Below are 10,159 nucleotides of genomic sequence, written 5' to 3'. Positions count from 1 at the left end.
TGAGTCGTCATAAGTTATCATAACCAAGTCTAAAAAAGGTTGCGCGCAGAGCAAGGAGCCTTTCTTTGGAGTCGCGCAAGTCCATCCGTTCGAAGATCGTTCCCTAAGGATCCGCCTCAATGTCCTCATGCTCTTTCCGCCCGTCCCACAGAGAATCATGCTCATGCTAGAGCACGGGAGCGCTCATCTGAGCGACAAGTCCAGCGAAGTCCACTCAAACTGACCGATATTGACTGCCTCCGTAGTCGTAGTCCTCGTTAGTATAGTGGTAAGTATCCCCGCCTGTCACGCGGGAGACCGGGGTTCGATTCCCCGACGGGGAGTAATTTTATTTTTTCGCCCTCCATCCCGATTTCCACGGATCCGTGGGGACTTGGGGATGCTGGGAAACTCATTCCCAGCCTTAACGGAATTCCATCACGGGGCTGTGGAATGTTTCGAAAATCGGGTGAGGAGGGAGCAATGCACGATCGAGAATCGTTTGATCCCTCGTGAGTTTCTTCCTTTGTACGCCCGCGAAGAAGTGATGCTCCGGCTCATCGAATCAGTCAGTAGATTCCGATCAGGGTTCCAGCTCGGTACTTATAGCCAATCATCATATTCTTCCCCCTTTTGAGTTGTTTTTGAAATGTGAAGCTTGAGAGCGACTCCGATGTTCCAACAGGAGAATCAAAAAAGTAGATCAAGAATCCTGATTAGAGCCTCTGATAGGAATTCCCTGATCACGGTGAAGGTACCCTGATAAGACGCGCTAGACTGAGGTATTCTCGGGTTATTGGCTCCCGGGACCGACGTGAAGTCGTGAATGGTAAACGGACGGGCAGCCCGGGCAGCCCGGGCGGGCTCAAGCCGGCGACAAAGATCATCAGCATCGATTTCTCCATCGCCCCCCTATATATCCATGGACCCCTTACTTCGAAGAACATCGGCCCGTCCCTTTCTCGCACAGGATCCCCATATTCTCGACTACTCGGGATCGAGATCATACAATGTCCCAACCGTGCAGACAAACGTTCAGAGTTCACGGTTTCGGGACTGTTGCCGCCGAATCAGCGCGCACTCTGTAGCCACCGGCGGCGAGCGGCGACAAACCCGCAGGACTGTGTATGTAAACATTGAATGAGCAGCCGGAGAGAAAATCCGCGGCACATCGCTGAGCGAATGCTGGATCTTAAGATTTTGCCTTGGAATTTCCCTGTGAATCGCTCCGTGCGGGACGGAGATCTCGATCAGTCACTCCTCCGGAGCCTGCTGGCTTCAAAAGGCACACTGCCATGGCGACCCTTCAAGTCGATTGGCGCAGTCCGAAGTCAAAATTCCTGAGTAACATCAAGTCACAGAGCAAGGCTTCTAATCCGAGGCAGTTGGTGGCTCACTGCAAGAATCTCTTCCTCGCGTGGAACCCTGGCACGGGGAGCCTGCATGCGGTCGACGTCAACTGTACCGAGGACCACTCTTACGTACGTCCCGCACTCAGAAAATAAATATAGACGTTGCCGTTCCGGAGTCTATCCGATGCCTTACCGCTGGGAGGGAGGTTGTCTCCGCGCATCCGGAGGAGGCATTCGTCGATGCTGTCGAGATTCCCAATCAGATGCAGCACCGAGAAATCGCGCGCGAAGAAAATCGACAAACGTAGCTTCCGAAAATTGTGCTTCCGCATTTACTGACCGGGAACGCTCTTGTTTTAGGAATTCGTTCCTTCACGAAAACTCGCTTTCAATGTGGAACAGATCGAAAGCTCGCGCAGTGGTGCCCTACTCCTCTGGGGGCCTGGAGGAGCAGCGGTTGTGGTTCTCCCGGATGAGATCGCGATGACGAAAAACTCCTCGACCAAGTGCAAGACATTTCCAATTGGTGAGATAATCCTCATCCAGATTGCCGGTCTCGAGGTGCTGGCTGCGAAGTGGCTGCCCGATTCCGTCAACGAGGTTGTGCTGCTCACCAACGATAATTGTCTTCGACTCTTCGATATAACGTCGAGGGTCACCCACGCTCTGAAAGCAGTAAGTTCGTAACGAAGTGACTAGGGATGCTGCGAAAAACTGCTCGAGAGATTCTCTCGGACACCATGCTGTCAGATAAACAGCATCCTTTCCCAGGTTCACCTGCTGGAAAGGCCGTCCTCGTTGACGAAAATCAACTTCATGATTTCGGCAGTCACAGGCGGACAGATAATAGACTTCGACTTCGGAAGATCTCCAGACGAAGTTTTTTGTCTATCGACAGCGGGGAGCGTCTACCGGATCACAAACTTCACCAAAGAGTGAGTTCTCCCACGAGAGCTGAAAATCCCATGGATTTTTCGAAACTCGAAAGCAAAGCTCCTATCTTTCGCGGCATCCGGAGAACAACATTGAAAACTCGCCATGGTTTTCAGCAAAGCGTGTGTTTCGGACTCGTTGCTGATGCGGCCGAACATCGATGACACTTTCGGATGCGACGGATATTCTCTGTTAACCTTTTTACTCGGTCAAGTGGTGATGCTCGTGGTTGCGGGCACGGCCGGTACGCTGTACCATTGCATCGTATTATTCAACGAAGATGATGAAGAGCAGCCCACCCTCCATGTGGCAGAAAAGGTCAGTTTCAAAGTGGATCAACATCTTGTTCATTGTTAGAGAGCCGGGCCACACGGAGAGCTCTTGGATTCGAGCGTAAATTACTTCTTACTCCCCGATTGAAGATAACCCTGAGCCTCACCTTGGACGACAATGTCGACGGTTACCGCTGCCCAATGATTCTCGAGAAGGACGAATCGGTTCTATACAGATACTTCTGTATCCACGATTCCGGCGTTCATGTAGTCGCTGTCCCCCTGAACGAAATACTAGAGGGATACGTTGGTCATTCAGGTAGGATTGGAGGAGAATTCATTCCCGGAATCTCACTTTATTCGCACCGCTTGAAGAACCTACCTCGCGGTCCGCCTGCGACCTTTTTCTCGAGATTCGAATACCATTGTTGCAGCGGATTTGGACGCTAGCGTTGTGGACAAGGATGCTTCCAGTCACTCGATAGCGGAACAAGTGGTTTGCACCCGGACGACCGAAACTTCCCCAGAGGACCCTCCGCTCGGAGCCTGCGTGATCCCAACTTATCCGTCCCCGACCCTCGTGGTTTTGACATCCGATGGGAAACTTATCGACATATCCTTGTTGAGATATCGGATTTGTCCCTTGGAACCGACGAAGAATCTTCTCTGTGAGGACTTGGGTAATGTCGAGAACCGTATCCACCATCCACTGACCGACTTCGAAACTGAAATTAAGGTCATCTTGGGGGGATCGAGAGTGCCGGCGCTTGCTCAGTCTGATAAGGTTAGTTCTGAACAAGATCGTTCTCAGAATTATTGTACTTCTCGATCAAGAACACTTATGGCCGCAGTAGGACCGAATCCAAGAGAAACGAAATAACCGAGGATTTTCCTCCAGACCATGAATCCGAAGGAGCTCTTGGAGCTTTCGCTGAAAACGACGCAGCGATTTCGGGATCGATACCTAGTCCAGATGTCCGCGGTTCTCAGATTGCTCGAAGAGAAGAGCCGTATCGTAGTGGAGACCAAGGACGAGCAGCGGAAGGAGATGGAAGTGATAGCCAAGGAGATCGACACCATGCAAAAAAACATGATGAAGCTCAGAGAAAAATACGACTCGGCTCTGAAAAAATGCAATCTCAACACAGTGAGGTTAGCGAGCGGATTCCGAAAGAATCAGATTATTGAGCGGGAAGTTCCCCAGATTCCCTAGGCGCGAAAAAACTGACCCAGTACTAATGCATTTCCTCATATTGCTGATACTGCAGACTGCACGAGATAATTCATTATGTCCAACGCAAAAATCCATCGAAAACGGATCCCCAGATGATCAACGAAGTTGAAGCGCTTCAAGGCCGTGCCAAAAGAGTCGAAAGCGTTTTGGAAACTACTTGTGAGCGTCTGGACGAGCTGGAGGATCTGAAAGCGCTCAACGGGTCGACTCTCGATGGAGCAGCAGAGCCCGTCGGGAAACTGAATGAAGAACAGCTCGAGAAGCTCATGACCAAGCTTAAGAACAAGTGAGTCATATTCCGCTATTTGTCACGGTATTCGTATGATTCATCTATCACCCCGATTAGACGACTCCGCGGTCCTGATCTAGATAATTCAACGAAAAAAAACTTACACCGCGATTCGGCGGAATTTCAGCGGAAGCGACATCGAGAGATTGGTTCGGGAGGTGAAAGATCTCCTATCCGAAGTTTCGTGAGTTCGTCCCACTCCCGGAGTATGTTGGAATCGTTCGCGTCTGGTGTAACAATGAAGCGAAACTCTCCCGAGAAGTTTTCGGAGGGGCTTCTTCAGCTCGGATCAAGAAGACAACGCAGGCACGAGAAATTCAAGAAAGTTATGGAATAGAATTCAGTGCCCGGTTCAGGCATTCGATAAAGAAGCCCCCTGTCTCTCATGGCCCGTCTCGGTGACGTCGAATGTTTATTTTATCCAAGTCGCTCCCAGCTTGAGCGTCTCGACTAGTGCACGGAGAATCCTCCGTGTGAAACCGCGGATCTTTCAACAAGCTCGATCTCGAACCATTCTGTATGTTTTTTTTCATAATTCATTAAATAGGAAGCTCAAATGGAATTGGGATGAGGGGAAACGTTATCGGTATAAGATGATGTAACGATCAACGATTATATAAATGTGGGGTGCCGCTTGAGGGATGCCCCGGCCGTCGGTGTGGATTAGGCGGCGGATTGCTCGAACGACAAATGCATCCACCGCGATCCTTCCGGCGCTGCGCGTCGAGTCGTCGAGGATGCCCAAGATACGAATTCTCATGATGCACCTGGAGGAGAACCGCTGCATTGTCAGCCTGCTTTGTTGACCCTTGGATCCGTGAAGCTCGATCTCAAACAGATTCGAGTAGTCTCTTCTTGTCCCCTTTCCCGCTGCGCTGAGCTCTCGGGGCTTCTTGATGATGCTTCGCCATCTCGACTTGGCGCACGCGAGTGTATTGTGCTGACCCTATCAGGACTAAAGCGTTCGACGTCCACCAGAGCGCGGATTTCACCTGAAGTGTGATATCGGGAGCGTCAACAGGAAGCGTTGGAGAACTCATCGACTGTGCGGGATTTCGGAAGCCGACGGAACTCATCTATCCCCCCTCTCTTCTAAGATTTTACCTGCTCACTGTAGATGACTGCTATGACGGTTTGTGCGCACGCTTTCGCTGTACCCGAAACGTTGTGCGTCAAGGGGGACGTGACCTAGATGGAGAAAGGAATCGTCCGTACGCGTATAATCCATTCGGTAGCCGTTCGAGAACTGAGCATTATCATATCATCAATTTCGTTGAACGATTCTGATACACAGTACGAAACGCTTGCTGGATCAAGCTCTCAGCTAACCTGGATTTGGAGCATGGTAACGTATCCGATGGCGAAGCCGAAGACTCCGACGATGAAAATTTCGGTCCACCAATCTGGAGAACCGAGGAGACTGAATTTCGCCACTAAGGAGAGCTCACCAGACACAGCAATGAGTGGTATGAAGAGGATTAGGGCGTTCACGTTGTTGTAGAAGGACAGTAAGGACACTGAATCATTGACGATTTTCAGGACCTGCTCCAAAAACGGCATACGTCAGGAGTAGGAGATTTGATACAGTCCGAGATATTTCCCGATCTACTCATGCTCTTCCGCCTTTCGAGATATTCATTCAACGCGTTCCCGACAACTGGAGGCCTTTCGCGATTCACGAACCTTTTTCGTGTATATAGAATACAAGCTGAGGGACACCGAAGCCAGGATGCCGCTCAGTACTCCGATCACGTTGAGAGACCCTGCTCCATCTTCTTGCTGGACTCCGAGCAGAAAACCGGCTGATGGTAGGGAAGTAGCGTCGTCAATTAGAAGAAGTCATCATCCTCGCTTGGTTTGGGATCTCGACCCAAAGGTGGAGTGCCTCGGGTCGATCTGTTCTTTGTATGCGGATATCGCTCATTTACATTGACTCAATGAGTGGGTGAATTGAGGTCTTACCGATTATGAGTCCACAACATAGCAGGGCGGGGAACGACGTCCGTTGACCCAAGATAATGTAAGTGAATATCACATTGAAAACCGTTGTCAAAGATCGGCTGACGGTGTAGAATGCGACGCCCACATACTTAAGACAGATATTGTTGAATGTGATCATCATCACGAAAAAGATAGACACAGGGAGAAGCTTCAGCATTCTATCTCTGGATAATGTACACTCAGGGAACCAGCACAGTTTCGGGAAGAGCTGTGGGAGAATTTCCATCAGAATGGGGCGTATCGGGATATCATTCTTCACCTTGGCTCGCAGCCTTCATTCTGGGCCGGGCACTACATCGAGTCTTCGACTCATCATCATTCGAATCCTTATCATTTTGAGATGCTTGGTCTGCAGTCTTAGATTTTCATCGTTATCGGTCGTATGTAGAACTAATCCATACCCTACTTATGCCGCTCAGGGTGAGGCACACGGCAACAGTGACAACGCATTGCGTGAAAGTTATGAATAGCGGAGCGTCGAGACGGTTTTCCGAAGACAGAAGATGTGAATTCAGGAACACCATGGATATGGAAACTATCCAGTAGGCGGCGATCACTAGCGCAATCTTCGCATACTGAGTCGTTAAACTGCTGTCCGTCATGATTCAGCCTCTGATGTCGGTCTAATTGGCAGAAGGGTATTCTCAGCGATCATCGGATTTTCAGGACTTGTATCCGAGGCGGCGAGCTTTGGAATCTCCCCGGGACGTCCTGAATGAAATCCATACCGCGATCAATTCCAATGCTCAGTGCGTTGAGAGGGCATCTCACCTGTAAAGATTTAGAGCGATCGGAGAGGAGCGGCTAGCGACTCGTGGGAGACGTCTGAGGGAAGATGTCGAATAATTCCTCAGAAGAAAATTATATTAGCTGATTGATGCACCCGATCTGCTGGGATTCCTCTGGATCCTGAATATTCCCCGCCGCAAACCTCCGAGGAGATGGCTTCGCCAAAAGTTGGAAGATTGGAGCCGTTTGCCGAAATTATATAAGAACCTCACTCCTTGAGATTTCCAGGAATCCAAGACCTTCTCTCCGACTCGTACCGACTGCGGCTGGGGGATGACCGAGCAAGCTTTCTTTCTGTTTGAAATCCCTGACGGCGAAGCTAAAGGGCAGCTCTTGGAGCACATTGGAACAATTGACAATCCTTCCTTCCTTATCGGCTCACGATCGGGACACTGTTGGGACAGCGTCGAAGATTTTCACGGATCCCGCGAGGGATTCGATGTTCCATGATTGGAATTGCGAGAGGGAGGAAATTCCCATCCTGAGCCTCCGGAATATTCTCACCAACTTCGAGGGAAGCCCTAACCGATACGAAACTCGACGGAGTGTGGAATCACGCCGTCGAAGAACCACAAATCGCAATAGTTTCGGCCCGGCGTGTCGGCAAACCGAAAAAATTTGAACACGTTTGTTCCGTCGACAGCTCGACCAAGAGGTGGGATTGGATCACTCCCAGTTGACCATCCTTCGAGTCTGGCGGCTCAAGACCGAGCCCAATAAGAATTAGTCACTAAACTGACCTTCTGCACATAAGCTTCTCCGGAGGAATGCTTGAGTGTGTACCCGCGCTCTTCAACCCGAATGCACTTCCTCGAGTTCTTGCCGGGCTTCCTTCCCCGATCAAGCGTCGAATGTCAGGCGTCCCTGCCAGTCTCGCAGATCCAATACTTTGAATTTACTTTAGAAACCGCGCGGGGAACTTAACCGGTGGGTAACATTTCCTGTCGGTGCCAAAGTGGCAGAATCGCTGGCTGTCGCCTTTTCGAATGTTGACCAAATTGTCGTCTGCTATCGACTCGATTTCATAGTATCGAAGGCTCCGAAGATGCGGTAAAAACATATCGGATATCCACGCACGAGGCTGCGGGGGTCGCTGGCAACAAGGGTCGACGATCTCGCGTCGATCCAGGAGGATGTGACGCTGCGCTAGACTCGGAGTGGTCGAATCGCATTGACAGGGATTCGAATTACGGCGCGCATCCGACTACTCTCGACTCCGTGAGTTTCGTGACAGCGTGCCGAGATGATATGCCATTCCCCGCGGATATCCTCATGCCTATCATCGCTAGCCGCATTGAAGATGTGTTCCACCTCTTGGTTCGCTCGTTTGGGTCCGGCAAACCCCGTTTCTCTCTGTGAATCGTAGTGACGGATCTAAGATATATCCGAGAGGGTCGGCGGTCTACGATTCGTTTGGAACGGAATACTACCTCAGCTGTCCCTCGAAATGGAAGCTAAAAGGGCTGTCATGAGCAAGGGCGCGCACGGGATATATTCCCGGAAGGGGCCCGATTCGAATTTCGGAAAGGGCCAGGCGACCGGACTCACGTACCGGAATGATTACGCCTCTTCGCAAGGTCCATGCTCGAGCATTACGTACGGAAAACTCCCGGGGGAAATGGCTCCCTCGCTCACCGGTGCAAAGCATCAGAGGCTCATGCCCGCCTGATGGCACGTGAGAGCCAAGGTAGAATCACACGTTTAGATCCCGAGATAGCAGCAATCACCCATGGCGCCCTTGTCCCGGATTCGCCACTGGGAAACTCCTCTGGAAAGAGGGGGCTCCTGAGTCTCTCCAGGCGCGAGTCGGAGTAGGTATGCCAGGCTCCTGTTCTGTCACGATCTTTGCCGGGGAAACTTGGATCCACTTGAATGTACCATAATCCGGATCTTGTCAGGGGATCCTGGGTGTGAGGGAGAGTCTCGATTCTGAAGGTATCAAGATGAGGGATTGCGGCTCAGCAGCGCTCGAAGAAGCTGCGTGAATCATTCAGCGGACCCGAGCTCTTTGGAAGCTCGCATCACGAATACGATTTCCGGGGATCGATTCACATCTACGCTTCCGCATCCCGCACCCCCGATGGACATCAGGTCCAAAATTCTTGCACCTAGGAATAAGCATCTCATGCTTCAGGGTGGATCCTGTCCAGGAGCCCCTGATACGGATATCGAGAGCCGTCAGCAAGTCAGCGCCCATGGGATCGTGATCGCGGGTCACGGCTTGCGGCCGGTGTTCATCGCACTCCACGCCTCTACGGAAGGGGTGAATTTCCTCAGAATATTCGAGAAGTCTGACAGCAATCCGAGCCTAGGGCCCCACCGAGGACTCTAGGATCAGGGTTTGGGGCAAGCTGCGCTTCGAGTAGCGCCATTATCGCGCCTGTAGTCCAGGAGGGGACTAGTGCCTCTTTTGCCGATTTCTTCATTGAAGGAGGCATTTCGCCATACCAAGGAAAGGGAGCCGGGAACTGGCAAAGGACCGTTGTCGCCATCTCTTATCACTACCTCCGGCTCCCCCTCCGTCCTGCTTGTAGTTCATGTGTAGGCTCTTTCGGCCGCTCGTCGTGCTATTTCGTCTCCCACGAACTCTTCTACTCATGCCTTCTTTTCTCTCCATGATGTCTTCCAGAATCTGCGAGTTACTTTCCCGCTCTGCTTCGCTCGCCAGCATTCAGTCCACGACCTTTGGTGTCGTTCGGGCCGTGATCCCTCGTTTCCGGGAAGCGAATTTCGGGCATTCGAAAACTGTGTGGGGCACGTCGTCCTTGTTGCCGCTGGGGCACCCAGGGCGGTACTCGGACGGCGCGAGTCTCCTCGCCGCTAGGTATTGCATGGAATCTCCTTGTCCGTGATAAAATCTGCGTCTTGTAATAGGGGAGCTCTCCGTGCTCCCGTCAGAGCCACCTGCTCAACTTCGGTATGCAACTGTGAGCCCAGCGGCCTGTCCCACCTTTCCTGCCACGCCTGCACCGTGCGGTTCCTGATCTGTTCGTCGCCGGTCTGCCCAGTTCGGACTGCGGCGAAGTTTGCCGCACCCACTGGATCGAGGATAGTCGCTCTACTCTGTTCCAACCAAGGAAACGAGGGCCCGCATGACTGAGCGCCAACAAGCTCAGGAAGAGTTTGCTGATCGCCGTAGAATGACGAATGAAAATCCTCTTCTTGTCGTATCGTTATGGAACAGGACTAGTCCATGAGCACACCGGAAGCCGGAAGAAACCAACTCAGCCGGAATACGCCATGGACCATGCCACCAAGCCTCGCAAATTCGAGAGCCTCGATGGCCAAAAGAGGCTCGGTCAGACGCTGC

At 51.7% G+C, this 10,159-nt stretch overlaps 2 protein-coding genes and 1 non-coding gene across 3 annotated transcripts; 2 read left to right on the top strand and 1 right to left on the bottom strand.

The window, feature by feature from the left end:
- Nucleotides 1–251: 251 nt before the first annotated feature.
- Nucleotides 252–323, top strand: TRNAD-GUC (transfer RNA aspartic acid (anticodon GUC)). Its single transcript has one exon. It is a non-coding gene; the product is annotated as a tRNA-Asp (tRNA).
- Nucleotides 324–1,274: 951 nt separating this feature from the next.
- LOC100898370 (Nuclear pore complex protein Nup88) lies at nucleotides 1,275–4,493 on the top strand. The gene is made up of 9 exons (XM_003746695.1): nucleotides 1,275–1,460; nucleotides 1,692–2,006; nucleotides 2,103–2,266; nucleotides 2,381–2,582; nucleotides 2,687–2,855; nucleotides 2,971–3,320; nucleotides 3,435–3,688; nucleotides 3,805–4,056; nucleotides 4,187–4,493. The coding sequence occupies exons 1-9, from the start codon at nucleotides 1,275–1,277 to the stop codon at nucleotides 4,245–4,247; spliced, it is 1,953 nt and encodes a 650-aa protein (XP_003746743.1). The 3' UTR covers nucleotides 4,248–4,493.
- Nucleotides 4,445–7,801, bottom strand: nac (GDP-fucose transporter nac). Its single transcript, XM_003746627.1, has 7 exons — nucleotides 7,590–7,801; nucleotides 6,462–6,831; nucleotides 6,022–6,268; nucleotides 5,743–5,861; nucleotides 5,389–5,601; nucleotides 5,164–5,247; nucleotides 4,445–5,051 (listed from the first exon to the last, which is right to left on the bottom strand). Exons 2-7 carry the CDS (start codon nucleotides 6,660–6,662, stop codon nucleotides 4,890–4,892), a joined length of 1,026 nt encoding a protein of 341 aa, XP_003746675.1. The 5' UTR covers nucleotides 6,663–6,831; nucleotides 7,590–7,801; the 3' UTR covers nucleotides 4,445–4,889.
- Nucleotides 7,802–10,159: the final 2,358 nt, after the last annotated feature.

Source organism: Galendromus occidentalis, unplaced genomic scaffold (genome assembly GCF_000255335.2).
Source record: "Galendromus occidentalis unplaced genomic scaffold, Mocc_1.1 scf7180000077500, whole genome shotgun sequence".
Classification (NCBI taxonomy): Eukaryota; Metazoa; Arthropoda; class Arachnida; order Mesostigmata; family Phytoseiidae; genus Galendromus; species Galendromus occidentalis.
Note: the sequence above shows the minus strand (reverse complement) of the source record. Positions and strands in the feature narration are given on the sequence as shown.